General features: G+C 33.1%; 1 protein-coding gene across 6 annotated transcripts in view; it reads right to left on the reverse strand.

The window, feature by feature from the left end:
• Window positions 1-22,237, reverse strand: part of slc4a2b (solute carrier family 4 member 2b) — a 92,997-nt gene that overhangs the window by 5,707 nt on the left and 65,053 nt on the right. For all 6 annotated transcript variants that reach the window (XR_015524559.1, XR_015524558.1, XR_015524560.1 and 3 more), the window contains 15 exons: window positions 18,220-18,400; window positions 17,390-17,525; window positions 15,057-15,255; window positions 14,309-14,414; window positions 11,457-11,641; window positions 11,151-11,367; window positions 9,720-9,926; window positions 7,113-7,261; window positions 6,078-6,272; window positions 4,585-4,833; window positions 4,411-4,500; window positions 3,832-3,998; window positions 2,637-2,890; window positions 1,615-1,784; window positions 704-877 (listed from right to left, as the gene is read on the reverse strand). Coding sequence is in view for 3 of the 6 variants with exons in the window: in XM_087308837.1 (XP_087164963.1) it covers window positions 704-877; window positions 1,615-1,784; window positions 2,637-2,890; window positions 3,832-3,998; window positions 4,411-4,500; window positions 4,585-4,833; window positions 6,078-6,272; window positions 7,113-7,261; window positions 9,720-9,926; window positions 11,151-11,367; window positions 11,457-11,641; window positions 14,309-14,414; window positions 15,057-15,255; window positions 17,390-17,525; window positions 18,220-18,400 (2,679 nt within the window). In the remaining 3 variants the exon portion in view is untranslated. The remainder of the gene's footprint in view (window positions 1-703; window positions 878-1,614; window positions 1,785-2,636; window positions 2,891-3,831; window positions 3,999-4,410; window positions 4,501-4,584; window positions 4,834-6,077; window positions 6,273-7,112; window positions 7,262-9,719; window positions 9,927-11,150; window positions 11,368-11,456; window positions 11,642-14,308; window positions 14,415-15,056; window positions 15,256-17,389; window positions 17,526-18,219; window positions 18,401-22,237) is intronic.

Below are 22,237 nucleotides of genomic sequence, written 5' to 3' on the forward strand. Positions count from 1 at the left end.
TACTAACTAGGATCATCCGGTCTGTCTTCAGCCCAGCTGTTGGCACTTAGCTTCTTCTATTTATTTCACTTAGCTTCTTCTATTACATACTTCATTGTCAGTTCATTACATTTTGTTTATGGCTTCTTTGCGTCTTGTCATGAACCTTGTTTATCTGGTGAACCCTTGGACACTCGGTTACCCCGATTCAGCTACTGCCCTTCCTCCCGACGCTGAATGTTTGCATTGTTGCTCACTGAACTTCCTGACTTATTCCATTAAAGTTTTACTTGCAATTGAGTCCATCTATCTAGTGTGTTTTCCTGAACGTGACACACTCGGTAGACACGGATATTAGATATGATGATGAGTTACAGTTGTCAAATGTTAATGGAATATCTAGGTCTTTGGTTCGATACTGAATTGTCCTTTAAAGGTGCTGTATGTATGTTTATGACTCTTCTAAACCATAAAATATGTTTTCAGATTTTTAAGAAACATGCAAAGTGAACATTCTTGTTTATCTAAAAACAGTGCTGAAGTAAGATATTCTGGTTTGAAAATGCACATTACATGCCAGAATCCTGTCTTTGTTTTGTTCTTTAAACCTGCCCAATTATATTTCAGCACCCGAGGTTGCCTTGGTGGGAAACCATGTATGTCATTGCATGCAGCAAATTATCTTAGTGTGTATGCGTCTTTTTGTGCGTGCAGAAGTCCTTACACACTGCATTTCACGATTGCTAAAGATGCGTGGTAGAAGAAACATCTTGACGGGGACAGTCATGATGAGAACAAAGGGGAAAGCCAGCGACGCCACCGTGGACATGACAGCCCAGAGAACAGCCAGACAAACCACCTGAATAGCTGTGAACAGATGCATCCGCAGCGTCCGCACCTGAGATCCAAACCAGAGATCAGTCAACAAACACAGCACAACACATCTTCACCGTTCATACAAGTGTCCATGTTACTGCCTCTATGATTTAAAAAGTAAACCAAAAACACAAGTCATTTTCTTTTCACATAGCGTGTTGTGAATGTAAGAGGTCTGCAAAGTTTCAAAGATAGGAAAGAAGTGACTCTGAACTGCCTGAACTACTGTCGAGTAAATCCAGTCTTACTTCCTGCACAATCCTATGTAGATTTGTAACTCTAAAAATGCAAAAACGGAAACACCAAGATGCTCTTAATTTTAAAACAACGCCCATTAAAAACTTTTGCGCACAACTGGTTGGATGCTATTTTTCTCCAATAAGAAAAAAAAAGATGTGTATGTGCATCAAAAAAGTCGTGATTTTATTTTAATTGACAAACCAGCAGATCCATCAAAGGAAAATGATTAAAATTCTTTGGTTTTTGAGCTAGATGCTAATGGTCTAATCAGAATCAATAATCTATGCTAAGCTAAGCTAAGCTAAAAGTGCATCAGCCAGACTCGGACTGGTTGAAAAAAAAGTGGTGAACCTCAATTGTTTAACTCTAAGAGAGCTGTAAAATCAGGCTATTTACAAGAAAAAAAAAGTTTTTAAACTGTAAAATTGAATATTTTTCTAAAGGAGATCTAAACAGTAGGGACCTTAAAAGGCATAATTATGTCTATTTAATAAGCAAAATAGCAGATTGCTGTCTGACCTTGCGCACGTATGTGTGGTCAGGGTGGTATTTTGGAGGCATCAGCAGAAGCAGGATCCGTTCAGTCATCTGGATCCCGTTCAGTGACATCACACCCATGTAGAGGAAGATGCCGAACAGCACAGCGATGGGGATTTGCCGGAGCAGATCACCGATAACTATTGACAGACCTACAGCCAACAAAACATCCTGCGTGAGTATATAATATCAATATACTATTCATTTAAAGGGGCGGTGAATCCCAAAAATGTGCAATGCTGTAATTTTACTCGCACTTAAGCTGTTTCAAACCTGAGTTTCTTTTATTTGTTGACTTAAAATACAAAAGTCATTTTTCAAAACATTCTCTTTTGTATTATGAAGAAACTTGTACAGGTTTGGAACAATTTTTTGGGGTTAACTATCTCTTTAATTCAACATTAAGGCATACAATAGTCATTTATACTGATTTTAGGCCCATTAAAATAAGGAAAATGTATTAATAGTTTTAAAACGGACAAAAAAAGTAACATATGTAACACCACATATGTAAAATCAAATCTGTCATGAAAAGAACAATAGAAAAAAATATATTCACTGACAACCAATCAGAATTTGAATATCTGAACAACATCAAAACATCAGTGCCTGCTTATAATAAACAAACATAATCATACTTTAATAAGGACTGTAATAGAGTTATTGTTCATAGTGTTATTAGGCCTTTAAAGTGAATTGAACTAAATATTTCAAATCTCAAACTAAGAAGGTCATAAGATATGTTGGTTTTCTACTAATGATAAAGCGTGTTTTTATCCAATAATATAGTAACTATAATTCTAACACCAGCTTATTGTTTATTCTAAAACAATTAAACATATATCCATTTAACTATACTAAAATACATTTTAACTAAATAAACAAACTTGCATTTTAATCACAATATTTTAATAATTGTTCATGAGATTTATTGCACTTATCAAAAGTTAGTTTTAATCTGGTAGCACCTAAACACAACATCAGAATCTGTTGTTGAAACCCACCAACAAGTATGGCTACCAGTAACCCAGTCACCCTCTGCTCCTTGACCTCCTGGATTCGAGGTTTGTCTCCTGGAGCGACTGCTTTACTCATCACGGTGAGGGCGTTTGCATGGGTGACGGAGCGTACAGTGGCTGCAGCCATCCAAGGCAGACCGAACAGCGCACTGGTGCCACCCAGAGTCACGATGAGCAACAGATCCAGATGGAAACCAGAACCCTTGACCAGCATGCGCTCTTTCTTGCTGACTATCAACCTAGAAGGAGAAATTAATGCTTTAAAACTGACAAGACTTAAACATGACAAAACAATGTTAACGTTTCCTACAAATTTGTGCAAAAATATGCACAAAATCTTATGTCACATAGCCACATACTTAAAAAAGTGTTTGCTTAAAATAAAGCTAGCTAAAAGTAAAAAAATAAGTAAATACTAAATAATAATAGTAATAATAATAAACAATACGATAATTACAGTAAAAAGAATAAATACAATAATACAATAAAAAAACAAATACAATAAATAGAGTAATCAAATTAAAGAATAAATTAATTAATTAATAAAAGAAAAAATGAATAAATGATAAAATACATGAATGAATAAATAAATCGATAAATAAATAAATGAATGAAGAAATAAATAAAGGAATAAATCAACAAATAAATGAATTAATGAATGAATAAACTAATTAATAAATTAATAACTGAATGAATAAATAAAAGAATAAACGAATGAATGAATTAATAAATAAATGAATGACTAAATGAATGAATAAAGACAATTAATGAATAAATGAAGGAATAAATAAAGCAATCAATGAATAAATGAAGGAATAAATAAAGCAATCAATGAAAAAATGAAGGAATAAATAAAGCAATGAATGAATAAATGAAGGAATAAATAAAGCAATGAATGAATAAATGAAGGAATGAATGAATAAACCAATGAATAAATAAATAAATGGATGAATGAATAAACAAATTAATGAATAAATTAATTAATGAATAAATAAATGAATGAAGGAATGAATAAATTAATTAATAAACGAATGAATGAATGAATAATTAAATAAATGAATAAATGAAGGAATAAATAAATCAATGAATAATTGAATAAATGAATGAATAAATAAATGAATGAATAAATAAAAAGGATATATAGACAGACAGACAGACAGAAGCGTGGAAATGGACTCACGTGGTGATTTGTGTCTCCATAAAGATAAGAATGAAGACGAGCAGAGCTGGAAGAATGCTGGCAAACATCATCCAGATGGGAAACTGACCGTCCGAGCCCAGAGGATTGACTATCCAGCCTCGCTTATCAGGACTAGTTACTGAAAAACCTCGGGGTACACTTAGTTTCTGCAAGGTGGAGCATTGCGAAAATATCTCATTAATAACAATAATAAAGAAAAGAAAGAAAATGTTTAATAATGAAAAAAAAATAATAATAAAATATGATTTCTACAAAAAAAGTGATGAACTAAAACAGTAAATAAAACAGCAACAATAATTACAACAGAGAAAAAAATTAACATAATATAAAGATACATAAATAACAATAACTAAATCTACGCATCATATTCTAAATAAAATATGTATTAATAATGACAAATAATCAATAATTATATATTTAATTACAAATAGTTAATTTAATGACAAATTATTAGGTCAAAAGTTTCTATTTACTATTTTGGGCCAATAGACTAAAATAAGCATTACATTTCTTCAGTTTCTCAGAATCATCTAGTAATAGGCAAGCCTTAATTCTCACCTGTGTGTATGTGTCTTTAACACTGTAGTCCACCAGAACCATGATGAGAATGGCAATAGGAACTCCAAAATCTCCAATAACTCTCCTTAACTGTGAATAAAAGGAGTTTTAGATCGCTTTCACACAAATTATTCCTTGCAGTCGCAACTCAACATTGTGTGTTTTGGCTTTTACCCTGCCCGGGAAGAAGGCGCTGTTCTTGAACTTGCGCAGGTAAAAAGCGATGAGGAAGGTGCCAGACATGAGCACTAATGACAGCAGAGCAGTGTTTGGTTCCCCCACCACCTTCAGCATCTCCTGTGAACTGCTGTTCGTAACTGCTAATGGACTTTCCGTCACTTCATCCATGCTGGAGTTCAGCGAGGAGTTTCTGACGTCCACAAGCACAGCAGAGCAGCGCTGCAGAGGATGCTCCTGGAAAATCTGAGCCACCAAATCACAAGTTAAGAAAAGTGGTCCACAGTGGTATATTGACTCTATATTGGATATTTACATGTTTTTCTCTTTGGTCAATAAGGCAAGATGTTTTTGTTGCTGTTTGAAGACTTTAAGAGCTTTTAATAAGTAGCCTTTTTTAGTCTAATGTAAGGTAAACATCACAAATAATCTTAAGTGTTTCTTTTGGCCCACTTTACCATTCTGTGTCTGTAGATTTCAAATACAAGTTTATCTGTTTGCTCATTAGGAAGGATTTTTTTATTGCTATTTTAAGACTTCAGGCTTTTAAGAAATATAGTTTTTTTAGTCTAATGTAAGGTAAACATCACAAACATCACAAATAATCTTAAGTGTTTCTTTTGGCCCACTTTATCATTCTGTGTTTGTAGATTTCAAATACAAGGTTATCTGTTTGTTCATTAGGGAGGAATTTCTATTGCTATTTTAAGACTTTCAAAAAACTACTTATCAAAAGCCCAATGAAAGGTAAACATCAAAAAATTAACTTAACTGCTTCATCTGGCCCACTTTATCATTTTGTGTCTGTATATTTCAAGTTTATCTGTTTGGTCATTCAGGCGAGATTGTTTGTTTGTTGATTGTTTTAAGACTTTGGGCTTTTACTATATTGTTTTTTTAATATTATATTTTTAGTCAAAACCTAAGGTAAAGATAAAAACTAAAGCATTTCTTTTGACCCACTTTTGTGTCTGTAGATTTCAAAATACATATATTTTAAGCACACAACAATTGTGAAAATGTTTTTTTTAAATTCTATTTTCGTTTATAAATTTATATAATTATATTTTTAATTGCATCTTTAATATAACCCCCCTGCCTGTTGGCAAAATTTTACATTTTTAATAAAAAAAGATTCCTAAATTTCTTTTAGTAAAAGCCTAAAATGTAAAAAATAAATAAATAAATAAAATGAATGAAACCAGGATGTGATATTGGCTGATTTGCATATTTAAAATTTCATTTATTATTTTATTTTCTAACACAACAAATTTTATTTTGCAATTTTTTTTATGTATCCAATCAACTGGGCAAGTATAGTGAAAACTAATTATTTTTTTAAATAATTTTTTTTATTTTATTACTTTAAGACAACGCAAATGCGCTGCTATCATTCTAGATCTTTATTTTATGTTGTCAAGAAATAAGGGCACAACATTAAATATTGAAAACTCTTCTACTTTTTCATGTACGATAATCTAAAACTATACCTTAGCCAGCTTTGAGAAGGTCTCATAGATGAAGATGAGCGAGATGAGGAAGGAGAAGATCTCTTGGGTGAAACGGGAGACGAATCGGACCATGAAACTTCCCTCAAACGCCACCATCAACACCACGATGATGATGAGCCAAAAACCAATCCAGACCCGCCCCGTCAGGTACTCCATATTATTGCCCTTACAGAACTGGAGAAGATGAGGGTAGAGGAGCAATTATTATTATTAGTAGTAGTAGTATGTATTTTTATTATTGTTTATTATTTTAAAAAGGGTGGTAAACTACATAAGTAAATTTAATAAAATAAACAAGTAAAAGAAATTAGTGCTGGGAAAGATTTATTGTGATTAATCACATCCAAATGTGTTTCCTGAATATATATATATATATTAGTATTATAAAAACAAAAATCAAATAGGGTGCTCTACATCATCAAATAAAAACAATAAAAGCAAATAAATAAAAATATTTATTAATTGTAATAAATAAAAAAATATAAAAAAGAGTCAACAAAACTATAAAAAGTAAATCAAATGTGTTTGCTTACGGGGTTGTCTTAAAAAAAAGAATTTCCGAAAATGTTTATCATTTAAAATCTTTAAAAATAGGAGTAATGTTAAGGCTGATTTTAGCTTGCCGTTTATTTAGAAGAATACATTAACATTTACTTAATATTTACTCACCCCTAAATGGTTCCAAACCTTTATTTCAGTTTCATTATTCTGCTGAACACTAAAGAAGATAATTTGAAGAAAGTCGAAAAGCTGAAACTCCCAAATTCAATGGTTACAGGATTCCAACATTCTTCTAAATATCTTCTTTTGTGTTCAGCAGAAGAAAGAAACTCAAACATAAAAGGGCAGGTAAATGACGACAGAACTTAAATTTCTGGGTGAATTACCCCTTTAAATGATTTTGTGCTAAATAACTATCCAACTAAACATTCATGTGTGTGTGTATAATATATATATATATATATATATACATATATATATATATATATATATACACCAGCATTAAAAACTCACAGAGAAGAAGGCTTCTTCAAACACCAGTATTGGTCCAGAAAAGCCCACAATGAGCAGAGGCTGAGCCCCCAGCAGACAGAACAGCACACCCTGAACACACGTGGCCACGATCAGCTCCGACACACCGAGCAGCCCTTCAGTCTTCTCACCTGACACCAAATCACACATCCAGAGACATTAATAATAATAATCAGACAGAGGTCAGACATTTACACTGATTCAATCTGTACCGAGTTTAACATGACACACCTTTTTAAATGACTGCTATTATGCAAAAATCCCTTCAATAAGGGGTTTAAACACAGTTGTGTGACAACAGTGTGTAAATATAGCCCGTTTCTTATGGTTTAAATGTATTAATTTTATTTTTTATGATCACACTTGATAAAAACAGTCTGCAAAACACTTTGATTGACATTCCCCTTTTGTACGCGTCATCAGAGGGGGAAAGCCCCGCCCACTAGTGACAATCTCTCCCTCCCTCACTAGCATAAACAGCCTTCGCACAGAGTGAGAAGCAGCCATCCTCCATTAAGAGCTTTCACCTGCTAAAGATAATGTTAGCAACTAAGAGGCATTATAAATGTGGAGTTTCTTTCGAAAAGAGAGCTGGTAGCACAATCTCATTTCAATTTAAAGCGACAATCGCCAAAACGACACATTTTAGTTCAAAGCCTAAAAGGGGCAACTTTAAATATTTATAAAACATTGAATGTGTGGTATTTTGAGCTGAAACTTCACATACACACTCTAGAGCAGGCATCGCCAAACCTGTTCCTGGAGGGCCGGTGTCCTGCAGATTTAAGCTCCAACCCTAATCAAACACACCTGATCAAGCTAATCAAAATCTTAAGCTGCGTTCACACTGGGCTTTTGCTCCCACAGACTTCCATTCATACACACGCGACTGCATCAGAACGGAAACGCAAGGTCATGCGTTAAGTTTCGCAGGTTGCTGCGGTGCAAAGTTCAAGCTTTGTGAACTCTGACCTGCGAAATCGCATCACTTGACTGCGTGAGACCAACCGAGAATCAAAACATGTCATCTCTGGACAGAAATGTAAAACATGGAGCAATCGCTCGTTTTTTTAATGCCTAATAATCTTGTTTAATCCCGCCCCTTTTCGCAGCGCCGTACGACAGAATTTCGCACACACAAACTCTAGTGTGACTGCAGCTTTACTAGGTCTACTTGAAACACCCAGACAGGTTTGTGGAGGCAAAACTGGAATTAAACCCTGCAGGACACCGGACCTCCAGGAACGAGATTGGTGACCCCTGCTCTAGAGACATCAGAGACTTATTTTACATCTTGTAAAAAGTGGCATAATAGGACGCCTTTAAACATTTGAATTCGAAACACTGCTGGCAAAAACACTTTCCTATTCACTTTATTTCAGTCTAATGGAATCAACGGCCAAAACACACATTTAAGCATTCCTTTTGGAACAGTTTATCAATTCATTTCTTTAGATTTCAATTAAATTCTTATCTTTAATGCTGTTTTCACAAAAAAAAAAAAAAAGTTCTACTTTGAGCCAAATTTTTCGACTTCCTGTACGTCCACACTACCCTTATACATGTGTATTTGTGTTTAACACATTTAATTGTAAAATAAAATTGGGAAAATTTGTTTTATCCTGGCTGTTAAAAGTTTTTTCTTAATCCAAATGATTCTATAAAACTCCCGAGTAAAAATCTTTTATTGTAAAATGTTAAAAAAAATTAAACAATAATTTTGAATCTCACTTAATACAACATTAGAAATGTAAACCAGGATTTACTGCATATTTAATCAAATAATGTCTCATTTGCATATATAAACATGCTATTTTGGAAAGTCCTAAAAACTATGTGGATAAAAGCCATGACAGCATAACTTGTATGTTACTTGAACTCATTTTATTAAGTTATTCAGGTTTCAACAAATTTCTGTAAGTTATATAAAGTTAAACTTAATACATTTGCTCTGTTTAATTAAAAGAAATTTAGATGAACGTTTTATTTAATATAACAAAAATAAATAAATAAATCAATCAACTGTGAAAATAACACTAACCAGCAAAAGTCCTGTCACTGATCCCAGTTGTAAGTTATTGTAATAATAACTTAACTTCTAGTCGATCATTTGGAAAAGCGGCAGAAGCTCAATTTTTCAATCCATCATCTGTTGAACTGCCTCCACATAAAAGTTCAAAGCGCTCCAGGATTGGCCAGCCCAGTCACCAGATATGAATATTATTGAGCATGTCTGGGGTAAGATGAAGGAGGAGGCATTGAAGATAAAGACAAAGAATCTTGATGAACTCTGGGAGTCCTGCAAAAACGCTTTCTTTGGCATTCCAGATGACTTTATAAATACTTTGAGTCATTTGCCTTTCATTGAAGCCACTTCTGATACCAAATGATCAACTAGAGGTCAAGTTACTATTTGTTGTCCCCAAAACTATAATAGGCGACAAGACTTTTGGCAGGTAGTGTATTCGTTCATTTCATCTTATTCAGCTGTCATTTACAGTCATAAAAATTTCATGAAGAACCTTGAAAACAGAAATTGTTTTTAAAATGATGCATTGGTAGTCGCATTGCAATGTTAGTGTCACTGACCCAAAAGTCCTCCAAATGTGATGGCAGGGGAAAGAGCAGCGAAATAGATGAAGATGACCGCAGCCATGCATTGGGGGTTCAGCGCATCCCTGAAGTCACTGATGTATTTTGGGTAACGGCGCTGCGCATCCCGAATCAGCCCACCAAACAGACGACCAGTGCGTTTTAAAGGGTCATCCTCTGGTTTAAAGGGTGCCAGCAAGGCCTCTGTTTTACACATAGAGAGAGAAGATGGGATTTTTGTTTATATAAAAGAATGCTAGTAAAAGAAAAAAAAAACTAAAGAAAAACTAGATAAAAGTCTATTTATTGACAACTGAAGTGCATGGAAAAGAAAACGTAACTAAAGAGACACTAGGCAAAGGCTGGTCTATATTTCTGATGGTATGATAACTGGTATCAGATAACTGGTTTTAGACCGTTTATTTGAATGCCTGGGTAAAAAAAAAACTTTTTCCCATCATTGAACACAACATATTTCATTTTAAAAAACATTTATCATATTTTGTAAAAGTAAACATGTCAAGCTAAATAATTCAAATAAATCCTTGACTTCTGTTAAATGTATCTTCATTAGCTTCAAATACACAGATTTCTTTACAACACACAAATAAATCCTTTTACCATATAGCTTAGGAACGGTATAATAGAAAATTTCAGCGGTTTTAAAACCTTTACTTTTCCTAAACGTGGTAAACATTGAAACTGGTTATCCTCCCATGCCTAATAGACACAAAAGCAATACCAAACCTAAAGCAACCACAAAAAGACAGAAAACCAAGAATGAAAAGTTTAAGACAGACAAAATTTAGCATCCATCATCTACTATAAATTACTTAAAAAATATACTGCAGAAAACGTGTTTTAGTGCATTTAAACAGGGAAAAAATGCATGAAATAAAATGAAAATAAGAGTATGGTCATCTCATTTCTTTAGGAATAGAGCGATAATGCGTTCAATTTAAACTAAATGATTGACAATTTCAACAAAATTACATTTTTTATTTCTTGATTTTTCTTCTATATTAACATGTTTGGAAAATGTTATATATATATATATCTATATATATATGAAGTATAAACAAATAAAACATAATAAAAAACAAATAAAACACAGCTAAAGGAAAAACTAAAATAGCTCCCCCCAAAAAAATGACTACAAAAAAATTTAATGACAAAAATAAAATGCACTAATAAAAGTAAAACAGCAAAAAATTATAAATAAATCTACATATAAATCTCTTTACATCCAAATAAGAAATAAAAAGTCTAACCCAGATGAAAAAAAACCTCCACAAAAGACTAAAAAACTAAAGAAAAAAACTGCATACAGCAGCAGAAAAGCAAGAGGCAATAATAATAATTATTATAATGTCATTATTTTTATTATATGAAGGAAAAAGAAAAAAAGTATCAAAGAAAGCAATAAACCTTTCTCCTGGAGGCTCTTGGGTTCTTTGGCCATCAGGGCCACCCCCTGCTCCTCTCTCTTACGGAGCATCTCTCTCTGGAAATGAGCAACGGAGCGCAGGAGGTCTTCTCCACCCAGCTCTGATGGAGGTAGAACAATACTGCAGTCCAGGAACCCATTGATGGCGTTTAGCAGATCCTGACGGTCATCGGCCAGGTACGCAGCTTCATGAAATTGCTGGACAGAGATCAGATTACATTTTTATCAAGATTTTAACCTTAAAAGATGCATGTGCTTATATATTAAACAAGAACAGTTTTTGTCACCTTGTCCGACATGAGTGTGGAAATGGAGCGTCCGATCTGGTGGTAGTCCATGTTGGTGCTGGGAGGACCAAGCAGGACAAAGAGGAACCGCACAGGAACAGGCACTTCCAGCACCGAGTCCAGCTCTACGGCCTCCTGGAGGCGAACAAACGCCATGGTGGGCTGCTCCAGGAAGTCAACACTGCCTGACAACAGACAAATGCACTTAGTATCCTTTCTTCAACTTATTTTCCCTTCAATGGGATAAAAAGGGTTCCCACAATTCCTTGACTACCACTTACTTAAAAGCTTACTACCACTTACTAAACAGGGCACAATTGTGCTTTGCATAATATTAAGTTCAAGATCAAGCTTAATTTATTTATATAGCACATTTCCAACTGCCTCAAGGCTGCACAAAGTGCTTTACAGAGACAGAATAAACACATGATATGAGCATAAAAACAGCAACAACAGCAATAGGCACATACTAGGAAAGAACATAGAGAGCATATATCAATAAAAGAGCTAAATTAAATTAAAATAATGATAAAAAGAATTGCCTAATTAAAAGATGCTACCACACTAAACCACAACACTAAACACGATTACAAACATGACCGTTTTGATCCCCCTGCCCACTCCAAGCACCCCTGAAGGGAAGGACTTATGCTTCAAAAGACCTAGAAAATAAGTGTGTCTCTAATTTAGACTTAAAAATAGGCAGCGCCGAAGCCTTTTTTAGTTCTAATGGCAGGTCGTTCCAGAGGCGAGGACCTGCTATGGCAAAAGCACGTTCGCTCCTACTTTTGAGGTGGGCCTTTGGAAGTTATAATAAGAACTGATCAGCAGAACGCAAGTGTCTGGATGGAGGGAAATTAACCATCAGTTGGGATACATAGTGAGGGCTTAGACCATGTAGGGCTTTATACACAAAGAGAAGGATTTTAAATTTGATAATTTGTGTCACCGGTAGCCAATGTAGAGAGCTCAGAATAGGAGTGATGTGTGCATATTTCGGGCTTTTTGTTAAGAATCTAGCTGCTGCGTTTTGCACTAACTGTAGGCGAGCAATCTGAGACTTAGGCAGCCCAAAATAGAGAGAGTTGCAATAGTCCAACCGGGAGGTTATAAACCATATTAAAATGGTTTAAGCATAAATAGTTACTATTAAAGTGTTTCAAAAGACTCTATGAGAACAACAATAGATCATTTACCTCAGATTTTGTTTAAAAAAGCTAATGTACTTGCTCTTTGTATGTTTGTGAATACGAAGTGCTCCCTCTGCCACATTTAATCTGCCATGCTCAAACGTAGTTTTACAAATATTACTTTTTTTATATACTTTTTTAAAATTTCTTTTAAGAAGAGAAGAAAAAATAAACAAATAAATAAATAAATAAATAAATAAATAAATAAAACAAGGGGGAAAAAATACAAAAAGTAGGTTAAAAAAAATAATAAAATAAAGTAAATAATACAATAAAACACCAGAACTTAAATGAACGGTTGACAGGTCACATATTTCCTTACAGGTCACATGAACAAATACATATATATAAATCAGATTACACTCTGTAAAAGCATAAGTACAATCAATTTCTCCCAATATTGCAGGTATTTGTCCATTTGTAGCTTTAAAGAAAAAGTCATCCTCTCCATATTTTGAACATTTGATATGATATCCAACCATTCAGATTTTGTAGGGGGTTCCAGTTGTAGCCACTTTCGAGTCACAGTTTTCTTACTGTTTGCTAGGAGTATTTTTAATAAGTACTTGTCTTTTACCGTTAAGTTGGCTGCAATATTTCCCAGATAAATTGTTGTAAAAAAAAAAGATCCACAACATCACCAAAAATATTACGTATTACTTGCTTTACATCCTTCCAATATGACTGAATGGCTGGGCAACTCCAAAATATATGAAAGTGGTTTGCCAAGTCTTCTCCACATTTCCTCCAGCACTGCCCCCGGTGCTTCTCCTGTGTTTGCATGTATGTTAATTTGGGGGTTATAAAGTATCTGGTAAGATTCTTCCAGCAAAAATCTCTCTACATACCAGAATTGGAAGAGGTGGCCTGTACTGAGCAGAAATTCAACCAATCTTCCTCTGAGATAACTAGGTTGGATTCTCTCCCCCATTTTACAAATATCACTTTTAATTTCTGTCATTGTCTATTAACACCCAGTCTTTGAGGTGGTTATTTCAAAGCCAAACTTCCGAGACATTATACATTATCCTGCATGTTAGTGTTAATTAGACTCTAATTAATCAGAGACGGCCATTTGATAAGGATAAAATACATTTAAAATGGAGCTGAAACAGCAACAGGTGTGAAAAGAAATGCAATACAAACTGTGGTCCCACTTTATATTTGGTGGCCTAATATAATATTATGTACTGTATTTACACTGAAATGAATCATTTGGTTTAATGTATTTATTTAAATACATGTTTTTACAATGATTAAATACCTGCATGTACTGCATCTGTAATTACGCCATTGACCATCCCTTCCACCTTAACCCACACTTTAACCTACCGATACCACCAAACCGGTCTCTAACCCTACTCGTATCCCACCTCATGAGAACCAGAAGTATTCTGCAATACATTACGAACACAGTAAGTACATTTGATTTATTTTTTGACTCGAGTACATGGTAGTTAAGTCCACTCAATTTAAAGTGGAACCAAAAATGGTGTAGACAAAATTAAATAATAAATAATGGTATATTTCCTAATAATGGTACATTTCTGAAATAAACCTTTGATAATTCCAAGATATTCCAGAAATCTCATGCAAACCCTGGATAAACTCAAAACAATGACTTCAAAACAAATGCTAGAGAATCAGATTATAACTGCTTACCAACAAGTACAACAGTGGCTTCAGCATTTTCCGGGATTTTCTCCAGAAGCTTAAGTTCATGTTTTGATTTGGATCTGTGCATGCCTATAGGTGTAGCCGAGTCTTTCTGCAAAGAACATACAGTAACAGACGAAAACAAAATAAATAAATACATTTGAGAGATACAGTTTAAATTGGCAACGACAGAAAAAAACGTATCTTTAGTGTTTCTTGACTAGAATAATGTTCAGTTTAGTTTCAGTTTCCTTTATTTTGTCATTCAAAACATCACAATAGAATTGTAATGCAGAACAAACTTACATTGTAACAGACCCAACAAGAACATAAAAAAACATCACTATAAAAACACTATAAAATCCTAACAGGATAAATAAGCTTTTATAACTCCATAAAAATATAGTTATATAAGATATAACCTATTTTAAAAAATCTCTGAAGAGAATAACTTAATACTTAAATACCTATTTCACCATATGTTGTAATATTACCAATTTATGCTAGTTTAACTATTTATTAATTTATCACTTTCACACTAGCTACCAACAATGTTTAAGAAATCTCATTAACAATGTGTAAATGCGTCAATAAATTAAATTTAAAACTCATTAAAATGTGTTTTTTTTAATGTTTTTTTTTTAATCAGCAATTTTTTTTTCAAAATAAACTCTTTTTTTTCTTTTTTTTTTGAAGTATTACATTTATAAAATATCTCTTCTAAACCCTCATCGCTCTTCTTTCATGAAATTACCTCGTTCTTATCGATGTCAATGTGCACGGTGCTGTCCTGACTGGCCCTGCTGGAGCCCATAAGCGGCTCCATGACGGAGGTCTCAGGGATGGTCAGATGGTTGGAGCTGCTCTGGTGGTGGCTGATCAGAGAGCCCAGGCTGGCGGCAGAGATGTTTCTGGGGAAGGAGGTGATGTGCTCTTTCTCATCGCTCGGGTGACTGAGGGAAGGAGAGCAGGGGAGGAAGCGGGTCAGAGACACAAGCAGAGACTGCGAAGGATCGTGGGTAGATCTACATATACAGTAAAAGCGGGTGGCGGGATGGTAGACCGAGAGCATTAGATGAATGACAATCACACATTCAAAAAAAAAAAAAAAAAGGATCACTGGATTTAATTTCTATGGGCTAAATTTAAGCAAAGTAAATTAAGTGGAACATTACTACATTTCATTTGTTTGTTTAAATTCAGCCCATATAAATTATTTGCAGTTTCCTTAAAAATTTAGTAAATTAAATGAATCATTTTCAGTGTTGGGGAGTAACTAGTTACATGTAATGGCGTTATGTGATTTGATTACAAAATAAATGTAACAGTAATTCGTTATACTGTAGTTACTGGGAAAAAAATGTGTAATTAAATTACAGTTACTTATGAAAATGTTAAAGATTGCAAATGGGGTTACAACTAAAAATGTTCTTTAAAATCTGGGCAATGTTGAATAATATTAATCTGTTGCATTGCCTGTTTTTGATAAGCATGATGCCTTCTGCTAAGGTCATTTATTAAAGCGGTGCTATTCTGATGCTTCTGATTGGTTTTCAGGTTTGATATCGCGACGCATGGTGAAAGCAGCTACTACAAACAGTCTGAGAGCTGCCACCATGGCGAGTGATAAAAATGCATTTCATTGCTGGAAATTTAAAAATCATTTCACCCTGAAATCTGAAAAGGACACAAATAAAACAGTTCAGTGCAAGATCTGTTTGCCAGCTGTTAAAACACTTTTGACATCAAAGGCTTCAGTGTAGAATCTGAGAAAGCATCTGCAGGTATGTAACCTAGCCATTCTTTATTTTATAAAAGCACATGGTTTTTGTCATTATCATGAGTGTACAGAAATAAAAACAGACCCTTTCATTTTTGACTCAAAGTTATTGGAATTTGATGAATTGATTGTATTTATTTATTTTCGAACTGAAATATCATACATAAAATATCATTAACAAAAAATACATTTCAACATGGTCCAAAATGGAGAGGGATGAAGCACAAGCTTATTATTTTCCCACTCCATTACCAAATCCATCATTCGTCTATTTCTTCAACTTATTTCTGCTTTTACTTGTCTCTTCTTTTTACATATTTGATCCTTTTGGCAACTTTTACAAATTGTATGTTTAATTCCATTTGTACCTTTACATTTGAACATACTTTTGTATGCGTTTTGGAAGTAATTTATTCCTAGCTTTAAACATAAATTGTGCTGTTTTAAATTTAACCAATTCATTGAACTTAAGTATTTTCAAATAAAAAAAAAAAATAAAAGATTTGTATGCACCAAATACCCCACAAGTTCTATCAGTGTGTGTGTGTATATATTTATATATATATATATATATATATGTGTGTGTGTGTGTGTGTGTGTGTGTGTGTGTGTGTGTGTGTGTGTGTGTGTGTGTGTGTGTGTGCGCAAGTAAAACATATCAAATAAAATTTTATTTAAAATTTTGTTAACAATTAAATTATGTTGTTTGTCGCATATAATGAACTATTTACTGTATGTAATGTGGGTAAATGGTGTGTTATGATATATATATTTCACACAAACCCACAAATACAATTGAAGGGAAAATGATTTACCGTCCTGTGAATTTTTTTCTTTTTCCAAATATTTCCCAAATTATTTTTTCACAGTATTTCTTCTGGAGAAAGCCCCCCTGAAAAATATTTTTTCAAGTGTCTCAATTTGACAGTGACTAGCCTAATTAACCTAGTCGAGCCTTTAAAATGTCACTTTAAGCTGAACACTAGTGTCTTGAAAAATATCTAGTAAAATATTATTTACTGTCATCATGGCAAAGATAAAATAAATCAGTTATTAGAAAAAGAGTTATTAAAACTATTATGTTTATAAGTGTGTTGAAAAAATATTCTCTCTGTTAATCAGAATTTGGTGAAAGAAATATAGAAGGGGGCTAATTATTCAGGAGGACTAATAATTCTGTTTTCAACTGTACATTCTACAAAAAAAATTCCATTCAGAGTTTATATATATATAAAAACTCAAGACAGTTTCATTACTTAAAATCAACATTTTGGTTTGTGATTTCCGCCAGGACTCTGGAGCTGTACCTGTGTTTGAGCAGGAGCGCACGGAGGACGTTTGCTCGGTCCTCAGCTTTGATCTGGTCTGAGATGATCATCTGCTCCACCACCTGATGAGAGATGCCGGGTAAGGTTTTCTGATCCAGGTCCAAAAGCACAGCCCCTAATAGAGAAGAATTCAGAACATATCATCACAATTAAAGTCAGAAATATAACAATGATACAAAATGAACGCACCTTATCACAAATTCTTTTGAGTAAATCGAGATTAAAATTTCAGAAAATGACACCAATTATTTCACTCACACTGCAAAAAAAATTCAAATCTCAAAAAATTCTTAAATTGAGAAGCATTTTCTAGACAAGTAGAAAATATTGTTTTGTTTTTAAGACAAGTCAAAATCAAGCAAGTTTCTTCTTAAAACAAGCTAAATAATCTGTCGATGGTGCAGGTAAAATAATCTAAAACTGCTTAAAACTACCCAATAAGGTTTCTGGTTCGAGTCCAGGCTGGGCCAGTTGGCATTTACTGTGTGGAGTTTGCATGTTCTCCACATGTTCATGTGCGTGTTCCAGTTTCCCCCACAGTCCAAAAGACATAAGTGAATTGAATAAACTAAATTGGCCATCGTGTATGAGCGTGTGTGTGAATGACACTATGCCGGACTAAATTGGCAGTTCATTCCCCTGTAGTGACCTCTGATAAATAAGGTACTAAGCGCCAAAGGAATGATAAATAAAAATACTTCTTGAATTAAGATTTGTTTTTGATATTTGAACTAGAAACAGACAGACTATGCAAGTACTTTTACATAATACAGTACAATAAGATGCTAGATGTTGTGTCAGTTTCTCACCATGAGCGATGGTCTTCCTGAGTTCCAGCAAGCTGCGAAACGACAGCGAGGCCACGTGTGGTTTCCCCCAGCGGTCCGTCTCCTCCTCCACATCCTCCTCAAACTTAATCCAGCGTGCCGTTTCCCTCCACTGCATCTCCTGGTTCTTATCCATGATCAACTCATTGAGCTCTACGAACACCTGAGAAAGAGAACAAACAATAAAACATCATTACATTAATAATAATTTTTAAAAATCCACAATAAATTCATCAAGGTAAAGCAGCTAATGCAATAGATAAACTAAAAATGTAGAGCATGAAGGAAGCTAACATTGCTTTGATCTTCCCAAAATATTTCATTATTTCAATGCGTGAACGCTTAAAAACACCAAAACACCTCAGAGTTCAGTGTAAAACAGCTCATTTAAAAAGATTGTCTTGTTTCCAAGTCCAAATAACATTTTCTACACTCAAAAAAATAATAATGTTTGCTATTTGTACGAAATGTGTTCGAATTGTAAGACAGTAATTAGCAAAAAGTAATTAGTAAATAAATAAATAATAAATAAATAAATCCAGAACTCTAACAAAACAGATATAAAATCAGAATAACAAAAAACTGAAAGTGTTAACAGATATAAAGTCAAAATTAGGGCTGCACAATATATTGTTTCAGCATCGATATCGCCGTTATCAAATCTTTAATAGTTGTATCGCAGTATCTGCAATGTTGTGTTGGGATTATAATTATAATTTAAACCAATTGTGCATGAGAAATTATCAATTTTGTAGTTTCACCAATGATTAACGGCATTTATTTATACAATGAAGACAACAGTTCATCATCTAAAGTCGATCAAAAAAAGGTTTATAAAATAAGAATGGTTTAGGACAACATTGATTTTTAAGGTGGTTTTGATCCATTGCAAATGTTGACTACACTGAGTTATTTTGCATTTGATTATTTTATTACTGTACCTTAAATCTGTTAGACAGTGCTTGATTGTTTTCTAAAGTGTCTATTTCACTTGTACAGCATGTGTATGTTTATTCTAATGTATTTATTTATGTTCGACATCCGATTAATGTACAATTAGAAATTTTTCCCAACTAGATTTACTGGAATCATCTCAGGAAATTATAGTTAAATTTCAATATATAACCACAGAAATACAAAATATCACAGTGAGTACGTTTACATGGACATCAATAATCTGATTTTAATATGATTAAGACAATACTCTAAGAGTCTACAATGTAAACAGAGATTTTTGATTAGTTTAATCAGACTAAAGTCATAATCATGTGGAGTATGCCGATTTTAGTGGCAATATTGAAGTGCAGTACAGACATGTAAACACCTTAGTCAAACTATTACTGTTATGTAAGATTTTCGTCGCATTTTGCGACAGGATAGTCTATAAACACACAGCCGTTTGACACTATTGTCACAGGGGGCATACATGAAATGTTCCCGAATAAAAGCGAAAGAGATTTAAAAAACGAAAAACAAAACTACACAAAACTCCACAGGAAATGTGGATAGCATGCTGACGCAATGAGATGAATCAAATTATGTACTGTAACATGTAAAATGGGACCACGAAAGGATCATTTAAAAAGCAACTCAGGTAAACACCTTAATCATATTACGGTCTTATTCAGATTAAGGAAAATAATTCAATTTCTTAAGTCCATGTAAACGTAGTCATTGTCAGTTTTTGCTAATATCATGCAGCCTTAGTCAGAATTCAGAGATATAAACTCAGTATTGCAAGTAAAAAAAATTGAGAAAAAAAAAGTCAGAATTGTGACGCACCCATTAAAAAATAAATCAATAGTTTCAGGATATCAGTGCAAAAATGCAAGGAAAAATATCTGAATTAAAACAAATTTGTTACTGTGAAGAAAAAAAACATAGAATTGCAAGATATAAACTTGAAATTAAAATAAACTTTTCAATTGTAAAAAAAAAAAAAAAAAAAAAAAAAAAGTCTTAAATGTCAAAATTAAGTGTGTTTTTATTTAAAACAAGCAAAAATAATCTACATTTTTTGGCACACTACAAAAAATATTGGTTGCCTTAAATTAGGGATTTAAAAAAATGTTCAGCTGTTAAAAAAAATGTCAAACTGAATCAAATTAACCTTATGAATATTTTTACCTTAAATTATAGTAAACTGACATACAACTCCTTGCATAACTCATAAAATTAGGTTGGAACATAATTTATTTTTCCCTAATATGTTTATTGATTTTTTTCCTTTTTCACCCCATCAACTAGGCATATATATATATATGTATGTGTGTGTGTGTGTGTGTGTGTGTGTGCGTGCGTGCGTGTGTATATATGTATATACACATATACATACACACATATACAAATTCAAATAGGTAAGAAAATAAATAAATTTTATAACAATTAAATTATATATATGACATAAACAATGATACAACAATAAAAAATAATAATTAAAAAATAAATAAAAACATGTTTACAAACACACAATTTACATAATATTCATATATGGTTCCCAAAGATAGTCAAAGTCCTTCTGCTTGCCTTTAAAGATATAAGTTAGTCTCCAGTCCAATACAGTTCAATATTTCTTTTTTCCTTAACTAAAAACATAAATGTTGTCATGACTTATTGATCATATCATTTTTTACAGTGAATATGATTATTTTCCTTACCCCATTGGCAGATTATTTAGCTTCTTTAAATGAAAAAAAAAAAAAACCTCAACTTAATTTTCACACATTATTTCTTAAAACAAGACGATATATTTTGCTTATCTTAAATTTGTTACATCAAGATACATTGTTTAGACATTTGGACCAGAGAACAAGACATATATATTAAAAAATATATATTTAGTTAGAAAAGCATTTTTGCAGTGCATTCCTGACCTTCTGCTGTTGAGCAAGCCTCCTGGAAAAGTCTAAAAGGACCATCCCGTTTGTCCGAATAGCGGATTGGGACTGAGCGACGAGACGTCAGGTAACACTCTAAACATTCTTCGTAGTTGTATTCGTAGTAAAAAGCTCCATAATTACACTAATTTACTTGAAGATCTGGCTTGTTTACCTGTCTAGGCAGAGATTAATAAAACATGGCGGACTCTGAAGGCTTGCGGTGTTCGGTTACTCGGGGTGATTATTTCTTTATTCTTAGGTGTGTGAAAGGGAAGAAGTTCATTCATTTTTAATCGGCTTCTGCCCCCTGAAATCCTCCTTTTATTTGGTGTGAGGGACAGAGGGCTTGTTGGAAATAAAAGTGGGATTGCGGAAAGTCAGATTCAGTCTGGGAAAAGGACTAAAACTATTGAGATTTTAAGGCAACTATATTTGGAGGTATTTGAGATTTTATAGCTAAACTCCCTGCCAGTGGAAATGGCGTTAAAAATTTGCACTAAATATTTGGTTACAGCCTAAATGTGAATTTTCACACACTAATTGGTGATCAAATGACGTTTGTTTTAAATTAATTAATGTTTTCGATTAATTTAGATGACTATCAATTAACAATGCTGGTTGCTTGTGAAATAAAATTTAAATCCAAAGAGAATTCAAACTTCAGACACTAGTTTTCTTAGATAGAGATATTTTTGCATGATTGACTTACCATGTTTTAGCCGTCAATGTTAAGGTACTTGCTCTATGGATTTTAGTATAAATTATATTCATCCTAAACTTTTTTTATTAGATACAGATTTATGTCTAAAAATAATTCATTTTTTTTTAAAGCCTGGATTTGTTTTGGTGGTAAAATTATAAGTTTTTTTTTGTTTTGTTTTTTATTGTATTTTGTATTGATTTATTTTGATTTGTCATGTTTATCGTGTGCTTAGCCAGGACACTCTTAAAAAGGTGATAAAAGATTTCAAGAGGTTTTGCTGGTGAAATAAAGGGTAGAAATAAATAAATAAATGATTATAATATTAAAATAAATGTAAAAAGAAATAAACAATATATTTTTCATATTTTTTAAAAATATGTATTTATTTTGCAATTATATTATATAAATAAACTATAAC

The sequence above is a fragment of the Danio rerio genome, chromosome 24 (genome assembly GCF_052040795.2).
Source record: "Danio rerio strain M-AB ecotype USA chromosome 24, GRCz13ab, whole genome shotgun sequence".
In the NCBI taxonomy this organism is placed as follows: domain Eukaryota; kingdom Metazoa; phylum Chordata; class Actinopteri; order Cypriniformes; family Danionidae; genus Danio; species Danio rerio.